Source organism: Telmatherina bonti (assembly GCF_933228915.1).
Source record: "Telmatherina bonti genome assembly, chromosome: 13".
In the NCBI taxonomy this organism is placed as follows: Eukaryota; Metazoa; Chordata; class Actinopteri; order Atheriniformes; family Telmatherinidae; genus Telmatherina; species Telmatherina bonti.
This window is the reverse complement of record NC_136611.1, coordinates 12,547,029-12,571,961: the sequence shown is the minus strand read 5'-3', so window position 1 is coordinate 12,571,961 and position 24,933 is coordinate 12,547,029. Positions and strand designations below refer to the sequence as shown.

Below are 24,933 nucleotides of genomic sequence, written 5' to 3'. Positions count from 1 at the left end.
AGAGCCCCCACTTTTGACAAGTGGCAGAGGCTTCATTTAATCACATCAAACAAGTGGAATAAAGATGAGGATGGACCACATAACGTCGGGGAGTATATTTTTCGCTATAATAGTGATCGGTAAGTACAACAGTTTTATTTCTGGATGTTAAACTTTTCATTTTGAGACAACACGGAGTCCTTCTTTAAAGCCTGTCGGAATATCAGTGGACTGAACTCCGCGTAAACAGTTTTTTTTTATAAGGTCTGACTCTGAAAACTGGATTAGTCTCCAGTTCCAGCTTGAAATGCAGTTAGGTAACGGTTTTATATCTTTCATCCAATCTGAGGATTATCACATTAACTCACAGCCTGAATGCACTAAAAGAATTTGCTCAGGGGTGCATATTTCTTAGGTTTTTTTTCCGCACTTTTTCCACCAGCTTTTGATGCGATCACGAGCTGCAGTCACTGTGCAGTTAAACTATTTGATTTCAATGGAGAAAAGATGCACCTTTTAGGTAGTTTTTAATCGCTTTATAAAGGAAACAGTGTTGGAATACACAAAAAAAAGTGATGCGAAGGGAGAGAGAGGTAAATGTGCTGCAGGTAAACAGGCGTGGCACGAGACAAGGTCCCCTGAGTTCATCATGAATCCACATTCCTGTCTCTGCTGATTGAAGGGATTGCAGGCTGATGGTTGTGCTCAGCCTGTTTGGACTTGTGGCTCTGCTAGCTCAGGATGTTCTCTCACCTGAAAAGGTCGAGGGACGTTACGATGTTGTTTTATCTTGCCAAGTTGCATCAGGTGTAAGATCTTGATGTTTTGTGAAGCAACCCCAGCACCCATCCCACCCCAGTGTGTAAAGCTTATCTGATTTCTTTTCTGATTGTGTGGATGATTCAGCAACACATGACCCAAAGGGGGAAGTTTAGGTGTCTGACTGAGCTGCTTGCCTGCAACATCTGTATTAGACTTCTGTCACAAATGGAGTTTCTTTTTAAAACAAACACTTAACAAATAGATCACACACACAAACACACAGGAGTGTTTCATTAATTATTTTTATTGTTTATGACTTTTCTAACGCCATACCTATGCTGATAGAGTGCTTTTTTTTGTAATTAACTGAGATTATGTTTGTCATGCAACATCTTCTTTCTCTTCCACCAGCTGACAGAATGTTCCTGTCACAGACTTTCAATGTTGGCACAGCTGGGGCAAAGATTTTCAGTGGCCCCAAAACCGAGGAGTTTGGCCACATTGTCCAGCAAGTGACAAATCATCAGGGAAAATGGTAGGCGCTTAAGTCATCACATATGGGTTTTGTTTAATAGGGAGGAGTTTGGTTTTCTCCACCAGTACTTTATTCATACGTAATATCTGGCTTCACCAAGGTCCCTCTAAAGAGTCTAAAGGCAAGATTAAAGACTTCAGTGATTTATACATTTTGTTTTTGAAAAAAAAAACCAAACAAACAAAACATTAATTAAAAAAAAAAAAAAAAAAAATTCAAATGACAGTGTCACGTAAACAAACCTCTAAACGCAGAGCTTATGTTTCAGTAACAGGACTGTCTTATGCATGACTGGTTTCAGTCCATTCTCCACACCAAAAGATGGCTCAGCTATAAGTTTAACTTGTTTCATGCACTTGAAAGTTTAGCTATTTTCATGCAATGCATCAATCGTTTTAATATTTTCCTCCCACCCGTTGTTTAGCAGCACTGGCAATGTGGCTGCTGTGGTTGTCATTCTGTATGTCAGTTTTATCTGCCTACACCGTGTTACTGTGTTACTGTGGTGAAACATGCTCCTGGAAACATGTTTTCTTGCAAGTGATACCTCAGTATTAATTCAGCTATTTTTAGCAGATGTTTGTGTCTGGCTGATGGTGAACTGTTATTGTTGATGCTCTTGTGTTGCAGTCATGCACAGTCCAGTTAGGGAACTAAGATCAAAATGAAGATCTGGCATTTTTCTGTAAAGCTTGTAGCAAGCTGGTAAAAGCCATTGTTGAAACTCAGTACTGTGGACCAAAGCATGTAATGGCTCAGCTTTTCTAGGAGAAAGTTTTGGTACAAGTCTTTGCGCTGCATTTGCTGCCTTAATAGAACCAGGATATGTTGCATGATCTACCAACCAGAGTTTCACTTGGCTTGTCACTGCAAGCTCAAACACAACACGCATGATAAAGAACAAGATTTCTCATTTAGTTTCTTTTGCTATAGATCATTATCTTTGAATTTTGCTGCAATTGAGGATTCATGAATGAGAAAATCCCCCAAGCTCAAACATACATTTTTCATAATTGTTTCTTAATTTATGCTGGGTCCCCGTTAGCAATGTAGACATAACATGTTAAAACTGAATATTTTATACAAAGCTGTTCTGCATATAATCCAGTGCTGATATGACCAGATTAAATGATAACGTAGAGGTTTATCTGTTAACTCTTAAAGAATGCACCCTTCAGATAACTAACCTCCAAAGACAGACAAATAATGAGACTGAGAAGTGGAGTTATATGAAATTAAGCTTAGGAAATAGCTGTGGTCACAGAATTATTTAACAAGACTCACATTATGATGATGATGATGATTATTATTATTATTATTATTATTATTATTATTATTGTTATTATTATTATTATTATTATTATTATTATTATTATTATTATTATTATTATTATTATTATTATCATCATTATTATTATTTATCTGCGATGGACTGGCTAGCTGTCCAGGGTGTACGCTGCCTTTCGCCCTAAGACTGCTGGGATAGGCTCCAGCTCCCCCACAATCCTGAAATGGACTAAGCGGTTAGGAAAATGAATGAATGAATTATTATTTATTATTATCTTTTTTTTTTCTTTTTTTTTTTTTTTTTTTTAAATTGAATAATGCTTTAAAGATGCTGGGCATGAACACACAGCCTGCCTCTCACATTGACCAGTAGTTTTGACATTGTCATCAAACATCTGTTGGGTACAAGGATGTATCCAAAACACATAAAGATATTTAAAGCACCCCAACCCCTTTCTTCCCTCCAAAATATAAAATATTCAAATTTTTTTTTTTTTATGATAAACTTATAAAAATGAATATTTTAATTCAATAACGCCTTCTGACCGGCAGCCACGACGCTTTATTTATGATGCATATAACATTCCTGCCATCTTAAAAGTGGGGATGTTGCAACTGTAATTTTAAGCCTTGACATGAACATTAACAAAGTTCAGTCATGTCTGGATTTCTCTGCACTCACTGAGCAGTCACAGGATAACTCACTGTCTGAAGGAGTGTCCCTAGAGTAGGTACAGTATCTGATTGTAGTTTCCCACATTACACAACATCAAAAGTGATGTGTATATTGTAAAAAGTCAGAACCACAAGATATTACTTCAATTACAGTATGATGCATCTGTGTGTTGCAATAGTGTGCAGATAAAGTGGCTGGAGGGGATATTCTCTGTGTGAACCTGTACAATGTCATTCCTGTACCTTAGACTGTTAAGAGATAAAAAACAAATGACATGTTGGCACTTCACCACAACAGTAGCACAAAATTGCAAGGTTTTAAACTCACAGACGGATATTTATGTACAGTTTGATTTATTTATTCAAGCACAAAATAAAATGTTTCCTTTTTTTATGTGCTTTCTGTAGTAGAAAGTAGTCTTGTGCATGCTATTCCAACCGCTTCCATTGCCAGATAAGACGATGCCAATAAACGCAGCGGTGCATATTTCTCAGACAGAGAAATGAATGTTATTGCTTCTTTGGCAGGCTCCTTGTCGGTGCTCCTTGGAGTGGATTCAGTGGAAACAGGAAGGGGGACATTTACAAGTGTCCAATCTCAGGATCCAGAAACAGCTGTGATAAGCTCAGTCTTCAAGGCAAAGTTTATTATTTTGTTGTTTCACTGTCCACATCAACAAACATGCTTCATTGTCTTCAAAATTACCAAATGAAACAGAAAGTAATCTTCTTTAAAGTTGTAGGGAGCCTTTTGACTTTGACATATGATAATGAGTAATTAACATTTTTAAAAGATGCATATAGTTTATCCATGAACTGAAATTTTGATTGATTTGTTTAAATGCCAGGTGTAATAATTAAAATTTGAACTTTGTTGTCCTTTCTTCTTTATTTACAGATTCTGTTAGTATTCCAAATGTTAATGATGTCAGTGTTAACATGTCCCTGGGCCTTACGCTAACCCGGATGACTCCAAACACCGGTTTGATGGTATGTTGTCTGCATGCTATGGCTATAGCATGCTTTCTTCCATGCATGTTCATCATACGATGCATACTCAGCATAGTATGAGGAAGGATCTTGGCCCAAACACTCACTTTTTACTGTTAGTGCTACTACTAGAGTGCAGACTTGTATTACTTTAGTTCTTTCATACTCAGCATAGCCTTCATTTATTGTTAAATTTTCTTATGGCAAGAAAAACAAAGATGGTTTTTGATAAATGATGAACTTTATCTTTATTCAGACTCTAGGTCCATGAAAAAAAAAGTTCAGACATACAAACATATTGAAAAGAGACATGTGTACCAGGGCTTCCACATAGCAGACTGATATCTCATGGTACTGAAAGAAGGCTGGGTGAACATTCTTATAATCCCATTACAAGATCCATCAAGACGACATATAAATTTAAACATCAATCGTCTCAAAAGAGTATGAAATGCGATAAGCTGTGCATTATGAAAAGTTCACAAGACCTATGCCATCTTGGTTTCCCCAGATAGAGAAATGTTTCAAGAATGGTTAATATTGTGATCTCACCTTTGTGGGTGTTTTAGTGGCAATGAAAATGCTGATCATCCATTAAGTTTATTACCTCTATACCCAATACAGATGTGTGGTCCTCTATGGGGACAGCGGTGTGGTGATCAAAACTTCTACCCAGGAATATGTGCAACATTAGACCCCCTCTTTAAACCTCAAGCTGCCTTCTCTCCTGCTGTCCAGAGTAAGTACATTTTATGTGGTTTTTTTTTTATAAAGATATATATATATATATATATATATATATATATATATATATATATATATACTATTAACTGATTAGTGCCTTTCCAAACAGGATATGTCTATATGTTGAATCCATTGCCATGACATTCTGTCTGCTCTCTTAATTTTTTCTGTTACCTTTGATTGTTAAATCTTATGACCAGTTACCGTTTTCACTTCAAGAAATAATCAAAGTAAACTCATTCCCATGTCTTTGTTAATGATAATTTGTTTTGATTAAATTTCTGGAAAGCTTAGTTTATGACTCTCAGTTCCTGCTTTTGACTATTTCACAGAGCCACCATTCAGGTCCCCCATAAAGCTGTTCAGAAAAGAAAAGGGACTCTTTCAATAATTGTACTTAACAGGTGATTAAAAGATGCATCTGCATATGAAAGTTATGAAAGCGCTTCAGCAAATGAGAGAAATAAACAGTCCCTGAATGAGAGCTGCCATCGTCACTTGTTCACATAGTGCGCTTTACTGCTCTGGATTTTTGTGGGGTTTTGATTTTAATCGCACCGTGCGCTTGTAACTGTCTCAAGAATCCAGACGCGTTAACAGATAGAAACAATCACTTTCAGCTCTTTGTGATATTCAAGCCGCCGGTGTTGTTTCCTCTCGATGCCGATGTTAACTACTTGGAACAACCACACACACTACTACTGCTTCCTTCTGTAGTTTACAAAACACCACAATATCCTGTTGGTTGGCCATCACCAGTTTGTCAGTATGGACCTGGAGGTTCCACAGGACCTTATAGCACTATCATTTTCTATCACCTTCTTAGGTATTTCTCTTTGACTTCAGGACTTTTAACACATTTATTTATTTATTTATTTTTAAAAAAAATATTTTTCTGCTATTAAGATGTGTTTAGATCTTATAGGTCAAATAAACTTTTCAGCCTGCAGTCACACACAGCAATCAATTTTCCTGGTCATTAAGGACATTTGGGGGATTCCAGGGATGTTCACACACATAAATTCCTCTGCATTTCTGAGTCACCTGCAGTTGAGAAGAAACAGTCAAATTCTGCATGCAAGGAAACTACATAACTTATTATCAGCCCTGCATGTGCAGCTACACAGACCGTGCTGCATTCTGGTTTATTATAAAGTAACTAGCAACTGTCATTACATGCTTATTCTACAACATATTGTTTTGTTCCTTCTTGTTTTTGCTTAACCACTCACAGCCCTTCAACAAATGCTCTGTGGTCTACTTAAATTCAGTTCTCAGTAAACCAGATGGAGAAAGAGTTTTTTTTTCCCCAGCTGATAATTTATTAGATCAGCCACTGTTGTGAGCCTGCATGCTTGTAAAATGTTTCCCACCTTGGACTATTTCACTCCACCCTTGAAATTGGTGTTCATAAGTTCATAGTGATCATCAAGTTCTTGCTATTTAAAGCGGCTCTCATCTCTAAGATCTCTGCTGCAGATTATTTTACGTTTTGTGTAAACATTTTGTGTTTACAAGAAGCTGAGGGCTTTTTAGTGTGGAGTATTACCCATGTCAGGTAAATGTGATGAAATGCAAGCAGTCACAGGGGGGCAAGCTGGAGGGGATTAAATTGGATGAACACAGTTTGAGTCTTGGCCAAATTTATGCTTTATCTTCTAATTCTCTTAGCATGTGGAAGACCAATGGATATTGTGATTGTTTTGGATGGATCAAATAGTATCTATCCATGGAAACCAATGATAGACTTCCTGCTGAAATTGATTCCCTCACTAGACATCGGACCCCAGAACACACAGGTGAGACTTTCACTATATTGACCAAAGCTGGAAATTTAAGCTGAGAAAGCAAATATATTCACTGTTTCTTTTATGGGAAATGTTGTAGCACTCTGTAATTTGACACACCTCATTTTCTCTGCATATCCTGCCAGGTCAGTGTAATTCAGTATGCAGTTTATCCCAAGTTCGAATTCAGAATGAACGATTATACAACTAAAGAGGAGGTGATTGCGGCGGCATCTGCAATCCAACAGATGTCTGGTGTTGCTACCAATACCTTTCATGCCATCCAATATGCCAGGTTGGTGTTTGCACTCATACTTATAACAGGCGTTTTGTTCGAACATTTGTTTTTTCTCTAAACTTGTGTAACTGAAACCTTTTACAAACAAATGTTTCTTTATTTGCATCCTGTTAATTTATGATAAAAAGAAAATCTTCTTGTGCATCTCAGTCAGTGGGGTTTCCATATAAACAATGGCGGCCGACCTGGTGTTGCCAAGGTGATGGTGGTTGTCACTGATGGCGAGTCGCACGATGAGGCTTTCAGAGAGACGGTCATCTCAGACTGTGAGAGGCAAGGCATCACACGCTTTGGTATTGCGGTATGTGTTCATGTACTTCTTTGAGTTCTCCAGCATTTTAAAAACCTGTAATAAGGTCATGCATCAGCTTTAGTCTCTGATAGCTCATTGTTTCTGTTATTTTCTCCTGAGAATAGGGAAGTGAGAAACTGACCGTGCCCCAGTGTTGGTTAAAATACCACTTTAAAAAACCACTTTATTTCCTGCTTATGAGATACAAAAGATGCTGCTCTCTATAAAGCTCCAGGACGCACTGAGGCAGAGAACAACACCACCTTGGGGAAAGCTAGCTGTGTACACAAACCTAAGCAACTTGGCAAAATCAAAAAGAAGTAAACAGCTTAAATACAGGACACAATAACATAGCAATAACAAAGGATCATGATCCAATTAGTATGAATTCATTCTTCATTTAGTGGAGTTTAATTAATTTTTAATGAGATTCTCCGAAGGGTGTTCCAATCACAGCATCTTTAAATTCTTATGCTTTTAACCTTCTTTCATAGCTGCATTCACATCATGTTTTACTATTTAACCCAAATAACTGTTAATGATGATGAAATACATTTTTAGTGTGTGCAAAACAACAGTGTTTTTCTGTTGTTTACCTGATGATCTGAAGAAAATGAACATTTAGCTGTCTTTTTTTGTTATTGTGTGTGTGTGTGTTTGTGTGATATTCTTTACATCTTTTAAGTGCTATGTAATAAAAAGATTCTCACATCCATTTTTTGTTGTTTAAGTCGAGCATCACTTTGAGAATAAACACTTGTTTATTCAAAGTAGAACTATAGAATGAGATCATGCATCTACTTTTTATCTCCCCCCACCCCCACCCTTTTAAAAACATTAGCATTTCACATTTTCTATACTTGATATGTTTATATAATTTTCAACCACGTTTAGGATAAAATTTTACAAGTTGTATGTTTCATTACTGTTTTACACGGCAGCAAGTGTTTCGAAACTTCATACCTAAACTACGTTTGTGTGACATCCTAACCTTGTCATTGTTTCTTTTTCCATGTTTTCACAGGTCCTGGGATACTACATCAGAAATAATATAGATACAAGAAATCTTATACAAGAAATCAAATCCATCGCAAGTTTACCCACAGAGAAGTATTTCTTTAACGTGTCAGAGGAGGCAGCCCTTTCCACCATAGCTGGAACTCTGGGGAACCGCATCTTCAACATAGAGGGTGCTTATTATTTTTGCTTTTTTTTTTGTCCTGTTGGTGTACATGCACTAGACTTAACCTAATGCCAAATCTTCTGATTGTAATATACCTGTCATGCTGATCTATCCCAGTGAAAGTGAAAAAGGAAAGATGTTAGTTTGTTTCATGCACTAATTGTGATTCTCAATTTCTCCCCCCTTTTTTAAAAAAATTTTTTTTTTTTTGGTTGTGATGCGTAAACAATGCTCCGTTCCTCCAAGGAACTGGGAAAAGCGCGGATAGTTTCAAGATGGAGATGTCCCAGGTTGGATTCAGCGCTCACTACTCCAGCCAGCAGGTACACCAAAGATGCAACATCAGAAAACGGATGCATATGCACTAAACATATTTAGCATCCTATTCACAGTATCATTTTGAGATTTCTGCAATCTTAAACTAGAATAAATGTCATTATGCCTTGAAAAATAACCCTCTTTTTACACCACGATCTTCTGGCTTTTTGCTGCTTAAGGACACGATGATGCTCGGTGCTGTGGGAGCCTACGCTTGGAGTGGGACTGTCGTCCATCAAACTGGGTTGAAAGTAAACATTCTCCCTTTCTCAGCCTTTGAGAGAATACTGCAAGACAGAAATCACAGCTCATTACTGGGTAAGCTTATACCGGGTCATCTTAATTTCAATCTGCGTAATGTTGGATGCTTGTCTAGATCAGATTTGCTTGTCTCAAATTCTCATGCAGCTGTAAATTCTGCTATTTTAGCAATAATTTAGTAGCTATATAGGAGGTACACAGCTTGTTTTATGCAACTGTGTATAAACACAGAAGGTTCAATAAAACCCATTTTAAAATTTCAACCCATACACGCGATACGTATAAAAATAAAGAAAAGTAATTAACACTTCCTTTTAAACAGTTTATGTAGTTGCCACAGGCTCTTAGCAGGATCATTCAAAGGGTTAATATCTGCATGAGAAATGCTGCCAAAGGTGGAGCATGGCTCAGTACAAATAACTGATTCCTGATGTAGATGCAGGACTGTGTTTTTTTGTTTGGTTTTTTTACTTTGAAGGAGACATGCAGTCTTGGATACCACTTGTGTCATACTAATGTTAAGAAGGATCCAAATGTGGGGAAATAGAAAAAGGCATTAGTAGCCACTAACCAACCAAAAATCCAGGATTCTTAATCTTCTTAAGATGAAATCTCAAATGGTGTAAAAACAAACCAGGCAGAACTGGACAGTGAACATGGAGGTGGTCGCTACAGGAGACAATTATGTTTCAGAAAGCGGCATCAATTTAGCATATGGCGCTTTATGAACGTCCTTAGTTTTCCAGATACCTCCTCTGTGTTTTCGCCACTTCTGAGTTCATTTCTGAGAAAATGTCATCATGGAAGGTCTCTTTAAATATATCAGTACTTTTTGCTGAGCTGCATTTATATCAGTTTAAATCATAAATCATTTATATTTATAAAACATGTTTACAATTTTTGGATATGGTTTGTGGTTATGAATGTTTATATTATTTGCATACCATTCAAAATGTGTCAGTACCTGTTGTCAGTACTGCAACCTCAATCTATCAGCCAAAGCAAACACAATATCTCTCTTTAGTGTAGAGCCTTTAGCTCTATTTTATTATTTATTCCTTTCACATTAATTTAATATGGACTAAAAACAGCATTACTTCTAAAACATTGCAAAGAGCAAACTGCATACCTTAAAACTCCTGAAGAAGAAACATTTTAACGGTGGTTTTTAACCCTTTTTTTTTTTTTTTTTACAAGTATATGTGTTTAGTTGTTCCATATTCCACTGCAGTCCAGGAGCCAATAAATGTGTTTCTGCAGGTTACTCTGTCACCACACTGATCGACGGCTCTAGAGAATACTTTGTGGCCGGTGCACCTCGCTCAAATCACTCTGGGCAAGTTATTGTTTACACCATCAACAACAAGAAGGAAGCTGCCGTCCTTAATTGGGAAAGAGGAAAACAGGTACTGGTATGACAGGATGGACCGTTCACATTTACACCTGAGCCAAAACATGGCAAGTCTGATGAAAATACATAACAGTTAGAAATTGTTGCCATAGATTGGGTCATATTTTGGAAGTGTCCTGTGCTCCCTGGATGTTGACAAAGACGAGGTGACAGACCTGCTGCTGGTTGGGGCTCCCATGTACATGAGCGAGCTGAAGAAAGAGGAAGGCAGAGTTTACGTCTTCTCCGTCACCAAGGTAACAAATAGCAAAATCTCTCTTTTATGAGCATTAAGATTCATTCAAACTTCCCCTACATAAAAAGGAATTTCGCTCCATCAATCTCACACCTTCCTGTTTCCCCATGCGAAGGGTATACTGAACGAGCAGGGATTCCTCCGCGGTCCCCCGCCAACTGAGAATGCTCGCTTTGGAATGGCTATCTCTGCCATTCCTGACCTTGATCTTGATGGTTTCAGTGACGTTGTGGTTGGAGCTCCACTAGAAGACAAAGGGAAAGGTGTTATTTACATCTACAATGGGCAAAAGAAGACACTGAACAAACAATTCTCGCAGGTATTGCCGGAGACAGTGACAGTGGTTTGCTTATGTTTTACAAATAACCAGTAAATACATCAAATTCTAAACTCATTTAACACCATGAATGCTGTTGTAAACCTGATGGTAATATTTATCTTTTCAGAGAATCCCTGGCTCCAAACTGGATCCAACACTTCAGTACTTTGGAAGGTCTCTAGATGGCTACGGAGATCTGAACAATGATACCCTCCCTGACATCTCCATTGGTGCTTATGGTCAAGTGGTGCAGCTTTGGTAAGTTTACGCAGCACTTTGAGCAGAAACAAAAAATTGGATTAATTAATCACAGAGAATTATCAACAAATAGATTAAAATGGAGCTAAAAGCTCCAACAGTGAACCTGGTATTTTAGAATTTGCAAGCTTGCCTATAATTAGAGTTTGAACTTGTGTTCAGGTCCAGAGGCGTGGCAACTGTTGCAGCTACAGCATCCTTCAGTCCTGACAAAATCCAGCTTTTCAACAAACTCTGCAACATTAATGGCCGCAAGCTTTCATGTTTCAGCACCAAACTGTGTTTCAGTGCTTCATTCAGACCCAAGAATCCTGTTGGACCCATTGGTAATTCTGTTTGTTTATGTTTATTGAGAATATTTAGATTGTTGTGGAAGAATGGAGGGGGATGTGTAATGTATAAACTAGCCTTGATGACAACAGCTGATTCAACTATAACAGATGGGTGAAATTATGTATTTAAAGTTTTTTAATAGGACATTATCATAAATAACTATGATTTAATGGAAATATTTAGTTTCCTTGAGAATCACAGCCATGTAAATGGATTCCATTACGTCCAGTCTTCACAACTGGGTTTGACTTCTGCTGTTACTTGTACCATTTAGTTACAGCAACTTGCAAAGGTTTAAACACCTTTAACTAAAATTTTTAGTGATGTGAATAATTAAACAGGTAGATGGTCCGATTTTTTGGATTTCTCCTTATGTAGTTGTAGGTTAGAAAAAAAAAAAAAGAACAAGAGCCCCCTACAGTGATCTTTTCTTCCCACTAAACTTTTGCTGAGGTTTCACAAGTGGAAACAAAATCAGTTCCTGCACCCTCAGAAGTGTTAATATTATCACCTAAACAAGCCTGATACAACTGGTAAAACATACAAAAAAAAATCTTTAAAAAGTTAAAATAATGCAATTTTTGAATGCAATTAGCAAAATTTACATTTGCTGGAAATAAGGTAAAACATTCTATGAAAAACACTGAAACCTGCATCAGGCATGCTTTGGGACTGTGTTATAGCCAGCTGTGTGGGAATATTTTACTGATATTTGTACAAATTATGATTCATTTTTTATTCATTCTGATACCAACAACCCTGAAAGTTAGAAACCACAAATGTTACATAATCAGAAAATTCTAATGAAGGTGGAGACTTTGACTGAATCTTTGAAAATTTGACATATTTTTCAGAAAAATCTAAATTAGAAATAAAACCATCTCAAGTTCACAAAACTTTGGTCACAAAAATGACGTCTGTTGCTGTATTTGGTAGATAGCATCGATTCACAGCAACTTACCTATTTAACTCTTTTTTATTATATCATGTTAAAATAAAAAAAATAGAAATGAATATTTAATTTTATACTTTTTTATACCTTTTTTTTAAACATAAATGATTAAAAGAATTATTAACCTCTGATTTTCCTCATTTCTTTCAGAGGTTTCCTACACTTTGACTCTAGACGCTGACTTGCAGGATTCAAGAGTGGCATCAAGAGGACTGTTTACAACAAACAATGAACGCTTCCTAAAAGAAAAAGCAAAAATTTCCTCCACAAATCTTTGTCAAGACTACGAGGTTTATGTTCAGGTAAGAGTTGAAAATTGACATGGTCATGATTGTACTAGACGACTCCAAATTGGTTTAAAGCCAAAAGTTCTTGAGTGTTTCTGATTGGATTTCCTGTTTTATTAACACATTTAACAGGAAACTCCAGACTTTGTCAATTCCCTCAGTCTGAAGGTAGAAATTAAGCAGGAAAAGGAGGAGGGGAACCCTGTTCTCGACATGTTTTCTCCAAGTGCCTTTGAATTCTTTGTAAGTAACATACACATTATATGTGCCTCTGAATCATTATATTATATTATATTATATTATATTATATTATATTATATTATATTATATTATATTATATTATATTATATTATATTATATTATATTATATTATATTATATTATATTATATTATATTATATTATATGATTAGGGGAATAACTGAGGGGAGTGAAGACTTTACAATCAGAATCAGAATCAATTTATTCGCCATGTTCGTGCAAACAAACAAGGAATTTGACTCTGGTGGCAAGTTGTTCTCCTTGTTCTTACAGTAAAAAATAAGCAAAGAACAAGCAGTGAAGAAGAGTGAAAAAAGCTTAAATAAGTAACTATAACTGCGATGTATAAATGAAATATGAAAAAAAAGTCATATAAAGTACAAACAACAATGACTGTACTGTGATTTTTGAGGACATTATTTGCTTTTGTGATAATTATAGGGTTGTATAATTTTGTCATGCACGTTCTGGTTCATCCAGTGTAGTAAACACATTGCCGCTTTCTTTCTTGCATGCTTTTCTTTCTTTCTTTCTTTCTTTCTTTCTTTCTTTCAAGCATTAGCCCTGTTGAATTTCCTGTCCCCTTGTTGTTACAGATCCCCTTCACTAAAGACTGTGGCTCTGATGATGAGTGTGAAAATGATCTGGTGCTAAGTGTGAATACGAACCCAAAGGTGTCCAGGTAAGAATCAGCTGACCTCCACAAATGGCATCAAATTCGACATCTAATGCATGAAATGTACAGAAGTAGCAACATTCAATCACGCTTGCAGTTTTATCATTTGGAAGTAAAAACTGAAAGAGCTTTGATCATTTTTGTTGACGTTAATATTGGGCAAAGCTTTTTATTTTGTTTTGGTTTTTGTGTTTTGTTTTTTCTTTTAACCATGAGGATGTTTTAAAATGATGGTAAATAGGTGTTTTAAAATGCAGGAAACAGTGAGTTTATATATCTGTGTTTTCATATCTGGTTCTCTCATTGGCCTTGTAGTTTCTCCGTAACAGTGTCATCAAATCAGACCTGTTGAATTCTGACAAAGTAACGGAGTGTTAATAATATGTACCGGTAACCGCTCCTTGTTTTGCTACTCTGAATAGAGTAAAAAAAAAAAAAAAACATAGGTAGATAGACAGACAGTATAAAGTCACATCAAGGCATCCTGCAGCTCAGACGTGTAACAGACAGTAGGGAATGTGTGAGGATAGCACCAACCCTGACAATCGGCTGTTTAATGTTTTGCCATTGTAACTCTTGACAACCATTACAGAATTTTTCTATTTTCTCTGTTTTACAAGTCTGATTTAACGGCCAATAACTGCACAACTCGGAGCCCATAAAATGGTTTCGTCAGACTTTGCAGCTTGGAAGAAACACTTAAAAAGTTTGGCTTGCGTGAACTTACTGGTATTCACTGACATGAAAGGATGAGAAGAAAGCCTTTACCAGGACTGTACAGTAGTATTTTAAAGTGTTTGTGGTTTTGCAGCTTCTTTTTTGTGTTGCATGTTTCTTTTTGTTTTTCTTAGATATTGTTGTTTATTCCGAAGGTCCCACGTTTTTTCCTAAATGAAGAGCAAAGTTTGCTTTTAGAATCCATGACGTGGACAATTCATAGAAGTGTGGAAAAAAAGTGCTCTGTGTCCTTGTCTTGCAGCTCAACTCCCATTCTGGTCAGCGCTAATAAAAAAGACCTGACGTTTGAAGTTATTGTCAAGAACAAAATGGAAAATTCTTACAACACGCAGGTCATAGCCAAGTACTACAGCAACCTCTACTACTCCTCAGTCTTTCCTGTGAGTGAAAACAGCATTTTTTGTTAACATGAGGCTGATGTGGAAAAGATTATGTACCCTCTCTGAATGCAAATAAGGACAGCATTAAATAATTTGTAAATCTCATAATCCCATATTTTTTTCCACAAAAGAATATAAACATCAAATCAGATGTTGAAACTAGGACATATGACAATGTCATGGAAATATTTGCTCATTTTGAATGGCAGCAACACATCTGAAAAAAGTTGGAGCAGGGGTGACGAAAGGCTGGAAAAGCCATCAACACAAACAGCTGGGAACAGTGAAACTGAACATTTTGATGCTTTACTGTCCTGCAACTTTTAGATGACACACAAAAATCACACAAATGGCTTGTTAACAGGCTTTAGCAGAGCTGAATAATGTGCATGAGAGAATTCAGTCGTCTTAAGGACTGGACTTGAGCGTTCCTGGTGTATAATATCAGAAAAAATTTCAGAGAATCAAGAGGAATCTCTGTCTGGTCTCGTCCCATTAAAGGTCTGGATGCCAGTGCTTTTCAAATAAAATCAAACCTCATATTATTTATAAAGCACTTTTTATGTAAAGCATGGCGCAAAGTGCTTCACGCATTTAAAGTTCTAACTGTGGGAATAATAAAAAGGTCAGTGCCAGAGGATCTCAGGGTCTGCAAAGGTTCATACGGTAAAGCAATTCTGAAAGGTAAGAAGTTCCAAGACCTACAAGACATTTAAAAACCATTAAAAGAAACTTAAAATCAATCTTGAGGCACACAGGGAGCCAATACAGCGATCCTAAAACAAGACCATGCAGCTCGTTATAAGTTATGAGTTCAAAACCCTGCATCTCTGATGGTAAGACGCTTTTAATGCCTTAGGCATGGGAGATAACACATCTATGGGGGTGAAGATTTTATAGCAATATATTTTACCTTCCAGTTTTCTTCTAAGAAGACCTTGCAGATTTCAACAATGTTAAACCATACCTCACATCCAACAGAGCAGCATGGCCTCCAATTGCTGAACTGGTCTGCCTGCAGTCCAGAACTTTCACTCATGAAAAACATTCAGTGCATCAAAACACAAATCCAGCAACGAAGGCCCAGGATTGTTGAGCAGCAAGAATCCTGCGTAAAAACAAGAATGGAATATAATTTCTCTCCTCGACCGGTTTGCTCACTTTACAGCTGTTAAAAGAAGAGTGTTTGCAACACTGTGGGAAACACTCCTCTGATTCAACTTGATGAGATATATCACTGCCATCAAATTCAAAATGAACTAATGTGCTCTAAAAATGGTAAAACATCTGCTTCACTATCTTTAATCTTGTTTATATTCTAATGAGAATAACATGTGGGTTTATTATATTTATTATAGATTATTGTTTTCTTCTTTTTTATGTACATTTTACACAGCACCCCAATGTTTTGGTATTGGGGCATATAATTTTAAAAGGTATTTATTGAAACTGCATTGTATTCCCAGTGTGTTAAAAGTCCAACCTATTAGTATTAGTATTAGTATTAGTATTAGTATTAGTATTAGTATTAGTATTAGTATAACGATACAATATGTTTACAGACCGAAGGAGTCAAATGCACCTCCACACAACAAGATACTGTCACTTGTCAAGTGGGATCCCCAGCATTAAAAAAAGACGAAGAGGTATGTGGGGAAGGCATGCTCTTTGGCATTACTGGTGTCTTAATTTGTGTCATTACAGGAAATGAAACACATTTTTTTTCCCACTTTGCAGGTAAAATTTGTGATAAGCTTTGACTATAATTTTAATCAGCTGGAAAGCCGAACTGTTGTGAAATTTGAGGCGAAAAGGTACAAAGGATAATGAGGAAAAAATCTGTTAGATTATTCAGCTTTATTAAAGTGATTGGATTGTGATCATTTTGATCATGTTTTATAATTTGCAGTGACGGGAAAGAGCAACAACCTGCAGATAACAGTGTGGACATATCCATTCCTCTTCAGTACGACACTGGGATTGTTTTATCCAGGTACGTTTCCTGTTCCCATCTCACAATGCAAGTTTCATTTCAAGATGACAAATGCATCAAAGTCTGAATTCTGATTTTCTTTTTGTTCCACAGACAATCAAATATTAATTTTTATGTGGAAAATACAACAACTCCAGTGGTAACAACAGTGAAAACTCTAAATGACATCGGCCCAGAGTTTAACTTTACAGTCAAGGTGCAATTCATGAATCCTTTAAAAATGTATAATGTAATCCCTTTTTAAGTCATAATAAATTGCAACAAATTATTTGTGAAGGTTTCAACAGGTCACTTTCCTGTCAGCCTCCTGTATCTGAGTATTGCTCTGCCAATGACGAGTAAAGGTGGAAATCAGCTCCTCTATGTAACAAGCGTGGAAACGACAGCTGTGAGTGCTACAAAAAAAACTCTGTAAAACTGTTTCAGCCCCAAAAACCTGTATGTATATGAAATATTTAAACAACTTAATCAATTTTTTACATGTATGTGCAAAATATGTATATGTTACACAGTTTGTGACTGAGCTGACAGGAAAGGAATCAACCACTTGTTTACTTTTATAATCAAAGTGCTTAATATATAGGCCTGTCACAGTAACAAAATTTGCCATGCGATTAATTGTCTCAGAAATTATTGCTATCGACGAAAATACTGCGCTAAGCGATTATTGTTGTTATTTTGAGACCATTTTCAACTAAAATAACAGTAATGCCTTAATAATGTACACCCTGTCAAAGATCAACTTACTTTAATTTTTAAAGAACATTTAGCTTGATGTGCAAACTAGACTCATCCAGTCCCCAGTCTGCTAAAACACATCAGGATTTCTCCTGGGGTTTTGGCAATGTGGTTATCTGGAGCATATGGTCTCTAAACATGATGTAACACAGTTACATAGCCTATGCCAGGGGTCACCAACTCCAGTCCTTGAGCGCTACCATCCTGCAGGTTTTAGTGTTTCCCTTGTACAACACATTTGATCCAAGTGAAAAGGTTCTCCAAGAACTTGTTGTCATCTTCTGCACCTGCCTGTTAATGAGCCATTGGTTTGGGTCAGGTGTGTTGTACCTGGAAAACAATAAACCCTTCAGGACCGGAGTTGGTGACCCCTGGTCTTTGCTAAAGCTCATATAAGTTGATGTGTTTGGACTGGATCAAAGGTGGAATGGTAAAATGTCATTTTTATGTCATTGTGAAGTTGTAACACGTATGTTCATCCGGGCAGTTCATACTGGCTGTGAAATGTTTGCAACATTTTTCCAAATTTCCCCTTTTTAATAATATTAAAGGGTAGCATGGCTTTACCAACCACGCTGTCTGAGTGCACAGCATGTTGCACTGTCCTGTTTGTATTTAATATGTCAGTTTAACACCTCAGTGGACTGCTGGGAAAATGGAGCTAGCCTGTTTGTTAAGGTCTTAAAGTGCAGATGGAAGCTTGCTGTATTGCCTTGTTTAACTAATATTGTCTTAAAACAAATGCAGCAGAAAAGTAAGACAAATGAAAAGGACTGTGTCTGGCGAACTTATAGCGTGCAATTTTTTCTTATCGTGCAATTAACTTATATCTTATTTTTATTCATATAAAAATAAATGTCAGCGTTTGGAACCTGTTTTGGACTTTGTGCTGTAAATAGCTACATAATGCATGACTGAGTTGTCCACCTCCAGGGAGGGACTGTAAGCTGTGACGCCGACAAGCTAGTTGATCCTCTGAAGATCAGCATGCAGAGCAATAAAGTTTCTTTCTCCAAGGAGAGCTTCAGAGGTCTGAAAGAACTGGTCAGTCACTAAGTCTTTACATACTTTTCAGTGTTTCCATTTGGATTTCCTAAATGTTATAAGATGTGATATTTTAGGTGTATCATCAGGCTACTGTGCAAAAGTTGAAATCTGCGTATTTTTTTAATGGATATTATTGAAATCCCATTATTCTGAAATAAATCTGCATGAATTCTAAACCTAAAATTGACATTTTTTTCTATTGTTATTTAACATCACATTTATCTATCAACAAATCAATATTGCAGTTAGCAAAATGGATACCTTGCTGTGTCTTGTGTAATTGAATCACTAATTTGAAAGAGATCGTCTTCAGATCAAGCAAAGAATAGCAAAACCATGTCTTTGAATAGGAATCAGTGGCAAATTATGTCAAATCTCAGAAACACTTTACTTCATCATGTCATCATTGGATGGTGCTGAAATAAGCTGAATTAATTTTTTCTGTTAATGTTCACAAGCACACTTTTGTTAGACCATATCATGTTGCCATGGAGATCAAGCTAGGCCACATAGCTCTCCTACTTTAAATGTCGACATTTTCTTTTAACATTGCTGTATATATGTTTCACTGATTTCAACTGACAGGACTGCAAGAGTGCAAAATGTGAATATATAAAGTGCATCCTGAAAGACAGTGAAGTTAAAAGCGACTACTTTGTGAAGATTAAAACAAGGATCTGGAGTGGCACGTTTGTTTCTGTAAGTCCATTCACTAGACTAGAGGAATTTAAAACTATTCTTGCTTAGTCTATTTTTAGAGTCATTCATTTTCTTGTTACGTATTGATAAAGTCATCTGGATGTTTTCAGCGCTCTCATTTGCATTATTTTGCTCTGTTAGGCAACCTACCAGTCCATCGAGCTGACCTCCAGTGTGGATGTGGAAACCTCCAACCCAGATCTGCTTCTAATCAGCCTCAAAAAGCTCCCTGTAAGATCACAAAATATTTTAATTTGATGCTTTACATGAAGGAAAAGACTTACAGGTCACTCTAAGTTCACTTTGTTTGTACTGGGATGGCCTCCACTTTGCCTTCAGAACAAGGCAGCGGAAGCATTCTTCATAGATTTTGCTCCATATTGACATGATGGCATCACTGAGTTGCTGCAGATTTGTCGGCTGCACATCCATGATGAGAATCTCCTGCTCCATCTCATCCCTCTGTTGGATTGAGATCAGGTGACAGTGAAGCCATTGGATTAAAGTGAACTCATTGTCATGTTGAAGAAATTACTTAGGAATTACTTGAGCTTCATGGCATGTAGGAAGCGGCCAACACATGATTGTATGTACAAGGTCTGTGGATATCGTTGTCTACAATATTCAGGTGTGTTTTGCTGTTTAAGCCACTCTCAGTTGGTACTAAGGGGTCAATCCCTCACCACTTCCTTTACAGTGGCTCCAAACCTGAAGAGCACAAGGGTTCTGTGAGGGTTTGACTGTACAGGGTCTGTGTTATTGTTAAAAATAGGGCCATTTCCACACAGACACTAGTTGAAGGGCCTTTGCTTAGGTTTTTAACATTTTGATGTTTTACTCACAGTCGACAAAAACTGATGCACAACAATAATTTAAACATGAACCCTTAGTCAAAAATAAAATTAAAAAAAGCTCTTTAGTAGGGGTATGTGCAGTGTGGTTTCATGAACTCGAGGAGATCAATGATGCCTCTGCTGGTAACCTCAATTTTTCCTGCATTCTATTATAAAAGTGTGTCTGAGAAAAACCTCAGTGCAGGTCATTTGTTGCTGTGAAAACGAAAAAGCAAAAGAGTAATTCGTTGAAAGTTACCTTAATTTGGTTTTATGTAAGCAAAGCTTGGGTCAGGGGGGAGAGGTGAGGGGCTCCACAATTTTTTGATAGTTTTATAAAGGAGGTTCTCAAGTAAAATACACTGGGAACCGTCTGTGCATTTTAGAAGTGAGTGACAGGAGTTGCACTTGTTGTGGTCTTCTGCTGCCAAAGCCCATCTGCTTCAAGGTCTTTGTTCCCCTTAAATCTCTTTATTTCCTTCATTTAGATGCTTGGTTTAAACTTCAGCAAGTCATCCTGACTATGCCTACATGACTAAAAACCCTGAGGTGGTGTTGTGTGTTTGTCTGAGTAGCTGTTTCTGTAAACAAGCAACCAAATAAAATAACCAGCAAGTATAAACAAATAAATGTACAGCAATGTCTAAGTATATTTAATTTAAAAAAAAAAAAAAGTTTAACATACCATTTACTCTCAATCTGTCATTTCTTAGTTGGAAAGATCAAATAATGTATTTTTCTAATTATTTCCCCTGCGATGGACTGGCGAGCTGTCCAGGGTGTACCCTGCCTGTCGCCCAAAGCCAGCTGGGATAGGCTCCAGCTTCCCCGCGACCCTGAATTGGATTAAGCGGTTCAGAAAATGAATGAATGAATGAATAATTATTTCCTTCCAGGTGGTGGTGACAGTGAGCAAACCTGGAGAGGTAGGCGAGGTTCCAGTAGGAGTGATAGTTGGAAGTGTCATCGCTGGTCTGCTGCTGCTGGCTCTGGTGGTTGGACTGCTGTATAAGGTAAAGTTTTATTCCTAATCTTGACTGAAATAATCAAAGAGGAACATTGTGTGTGATAAATGACTTAAGCAACACAGGTAATTATCAGCAAAGTTGAGCTCATGACTGTATAAGGAAGAAAGAACCTGAACGGTTCATTATGATTCATCAAAACAACTCAGCAGAAACAGGATGTTTACTTTATATATTTATTACATTCAATGTATTTTGTGACGCAAACAAAGATTAGACCAGTGTTACTACATTATGTAATAAATAGTTATATTATAGAACTGAAATAATTGAAAATCTTTAATTAATTTTCTCTGTTGTCTTTAATAAACTTGTGATATATATCTCTGCGGTTCAGAAAATGAATGAATGAATGAATGAATGGTATATATCTCAATCTGTTTACTTTGCAGTTTGGATTTTTCAAGCGGAAATATCAGCAGCTTGGGAAGGGGCCTGAGGAGGACGGAGAGAGCCAAGCAAACATGGATGAATAACTAATTAAACAAGCAGCTTTTCATTTCGTACATTTTCAGTTCATTTCATGAGGAGAAAACTTGCAGCCTTCTTTCTGATTTTTATAAAAGCCAGTATATTTCAAGTGCAAATAGGCCACAGGACAATCACTGGAAACGGGGCACTTTAATGGAATGGAAGCTACCCAGTTTGTTGAGAACTGGGATGCAAACTTCTCTCTGTTTATAGAGGATCATTTTCGCTTTTTTGGGGAGTATTTTATTGTAAAAACATTTAAGTTATGAGTTTACATTTATTTCAGCAAATTACGGACAGCAGACATTAATCATAAAGTAATTTAATTAGATATCAATCTTTAATCATTTAATTATCATTAAATGAATTATTAAAATAGAGCTCATGTGTCCTAAAATTCATTGTTTTGCAGCACTCATATTGCAGGTTGGCACTTATTAGTAGTAAATACTTTGGGATCCACCTCTGAAACTCTCAGGGCTTCATTGAAATTAAGAGTTTTAATATCAGCAAATGTGCAAATAAGAAATAGCATCAACTATGTAAAAAGAAAAAAAAGTCCTTTTATAGTGTTTGTACTGTATTTTCTATCAAATCAAGATGTTTTGTACTTTTTGTGTAAAATGACTCAGTGAAGATTTTAATTTGTGTTGTTGATTTTTCTATATATAGTTTTACATTAACACATTTGGTAGCAGCACAACTCTTCAGTAACATGATTAGGAGTTACAGTCTCATTTATTTGGTTTGACTATTTTACTGCAAAAAAAAACCAAAAAAACAAAAAAAAAAAAAACCCCAAACAAACTGGAATTAAATAGCCCAAACACAATAATAACATTAACATTACTTTTATTAAAACAGTTCCAGATCAAATATCTGAATTTATTCATAAATTTATTGCTAACTTTGCAAAAGCACAAACTTTAGATGAGTGAAATCCACCATGTTGGATATTTAAGCACATGGTTCGTTGCAGAGCAAAGGCTTGAAATCCCTCTGGGATCATGTGACTGTTGTGGTGATTGCTTCATATGTTTTCTGTGTACATGTGTTTATGATTCCCCCAGATTTATGTATGTTGAGGACAGGGACAATGCTGCGAGGACAAAAAAAACCAATCTAATGACTAAGCTTTACCACAAGATGGCAGCATGAGACAGATGACCCTTTTTCCTAAACTCTTCTGATAAGGGCTGTAATGATGTTATGACCTGACCATCATAATTTAGCATTGTTTTTAGACTGTATATTTCTTATCTTAAGTTGTCATGTGTAATTTGTTTCCTCTCCGTTTTTCTTTTTTGAACACCTTCCCAACCCTCCTCAGAACTGCATTTGTGTTGCTTCTTTATAAATTTCAATCCAGTTGAGATTTTCCATCAAACTCAATTAATTTTATCACACATTTTTGACTGTTGTGCTCTCCCACTGTTGGGTTTTTCTGTCGCTGGACTGTTTTGGAATGCGCTTCGGACTCTTTTCCTTCGCAGCGAGCCAACACCAGCACCCAGCAGTCTTTAATATTCATTTCTCTGGCCCTGCTGAAATAGAATATCCTATTTGTCTCTAATAAGTAGCATATTTTCTGGGAGCCTGGGTTCAAGTCTTGCTTGTACATAGGATCTGATAAATGGTTGAACTGCTCTGTTTCACAATTACTCATGTTCTGCAGTGTTGTGAAACAGCTTTTGGATTCTATGTATAGGTGTAGAGGGAGCGATGTGGAAATGGTGGATGAAATGAAATACTGCTAAAGTTTTGTACATGTTTGTAAGATCATCCCTCTGGGGTTTCCTTCAGATGATTGGCAGGTGCAGCCAAACAACTGATCCACACCACACTGGGATGATTACTTACAAATAGCTGAAACTTGCATGTAAATCAGAAATGATGTCATAGCAGATTATTTAACAGTTGGCCTTTGTTTGCACTTCCTGAAACATTGCCTACATCTTTGTTTGCACTTCTAAGGCTTTTTACACATACGTTTAAGAGGTTTTATTCATAAGAATTTACTCATAACTTATCTAATATGTCCTCTGAGGATAAAAACTTGGTTGTCTTTGCCACATATGATTTCAGTGTATTTTGGAAATGTTGGATACAACCACAAAGCTTTGCAGCCTTAAACATTTGTCCTTTTAAGATGTAAAAACTCTGTATTGGTTTAATAATAAATGTCTTTCATGCTCGCATGAGGAGTGTGTGTGTGTGTGTGTGTGTGTGTGTGTGTGTGTGTGTGTGTGTGTGTGTATGTGTGTGCAACATGTCAATGGTTTATAGTCTTTCTCAGTGAATTTGCTTACAAATAAGTTGCTTGAAAGGTTTATTTGAACCAAACTTTGCTCAGATCCTGAGACATGGAGCTCTGGCTGTCCCATTGCTTAAATGCCATTTATGGCCTCAGGACAACAGCCAACACTTTAAAGTCGATACAGGGCGTACATGCATATCAGAAAGTGTTTTGGAAACTTCATCACTTCAAAGACGCTCATCTCATAAGTCACTCACAGCCGACACTGAATGATTTTTAATATAACTTGATGTCAAGTGCTGGGACATCTTTTGGCCTGAAAGCAAAGGGGGCATAAGAATAAAAGAAGAAGAAAAAAAAAAAACACTCAAAAGTCTTCAATATGTATATTTTTAAGGCCATACAATAAAGGAAATCCAGTGTGGCAACCAGTTATGTGTTTATGTACTCACACTGTAAGTCTTCTTACGCTGAGTAAATCTTAAAGCACACCCATTTGTAAGGTTAATATTTGTTACTAGTACATATACTTTTTTTTTTTTTTCACTGAAAGGTCTCCCTTTCTTGAAGAAATCTTCTAAAAGAGCAGACATGCAGAAGTAAAAATGAGGCTGTAAAAATGTCTCTGAGACACATCACATTATTTATCATCGTTGCTTTAATTGGCTTTCATTACACAAGAAATCTTTCAACAGATGTTTAAATCTTAAATATAAAAAGTCCAGCCCCGGTCCAAATGATGAAAAATTGCATGTCTCTCATATAATGCTCTGATTACAATGATAACAAACTATAAATCATTTTCAGACGCCTATTCTGCATATTTGGAAGTAGAGGATAATATGAGGGATTGTTATTTTTTATGAAAAAAAGAAAGAAAAAACAGATAAATCCTTGAGATAACGGTGCAA

General features: G+C 36.6%; 1 protein-coding gene across 1 annotated transcript; it reads left to right on the top strand.

Annotated features, from left to right (window-relative positions):
* itga2.2 (integrin, alpha 2 (CD49B, alpha 2 subunit of VLA-2 receptor), tandem duplicate 2) lies at window positions 1-23,844 on the top strand. Its single transcript, XM_079250811.1, has 30 exons — window positions 1-119; window positions 1,153-1,276; window positions 3,767-3,876; window positions 4,137-4,228; window positions 4,853-4,967; window positions 6,644-6,771; window positions 6,906-7,054; window positions 7,208-7,358; window positions 8,374-8,539; window positions 8,779-8,855; window positions 9,030-9,168; window positions 10,372-10,517; window positions 10,615-10,758; window positions 10,873-11,076; window positions 11,204-11,334; window positions 11,497-11,660; window positions 12,770-12,921; window positions 13,039-13,149; window positions 13,762-13,847; window positions 14,821-14,959; window positions 16,522-16,605; window positions 16,697-16,773; window positions 16,869-16,952; window positions 17,046-17,148; window positions 17,230-17,340; window positions 18,624-18,734; window positions 19,323-19,436; window positions 19,578-19,667; window positions 21,166-21,282; window positions 21,687-23,844. The coding sequence occupies exons 1-30, from the start codon at window positions 65-67 to the stop codon at window positions 21,768-21,770; spliced, it is 3,558 nt and encodes a 1,185-aa protein (XP_079106937.1). The 5' UTR covers window positions 1-64; the 3' UTR covers window positions 21,771-23,844.
* Window positions 23,845-24,933: the final 1,089 nt, after the last annotated feature.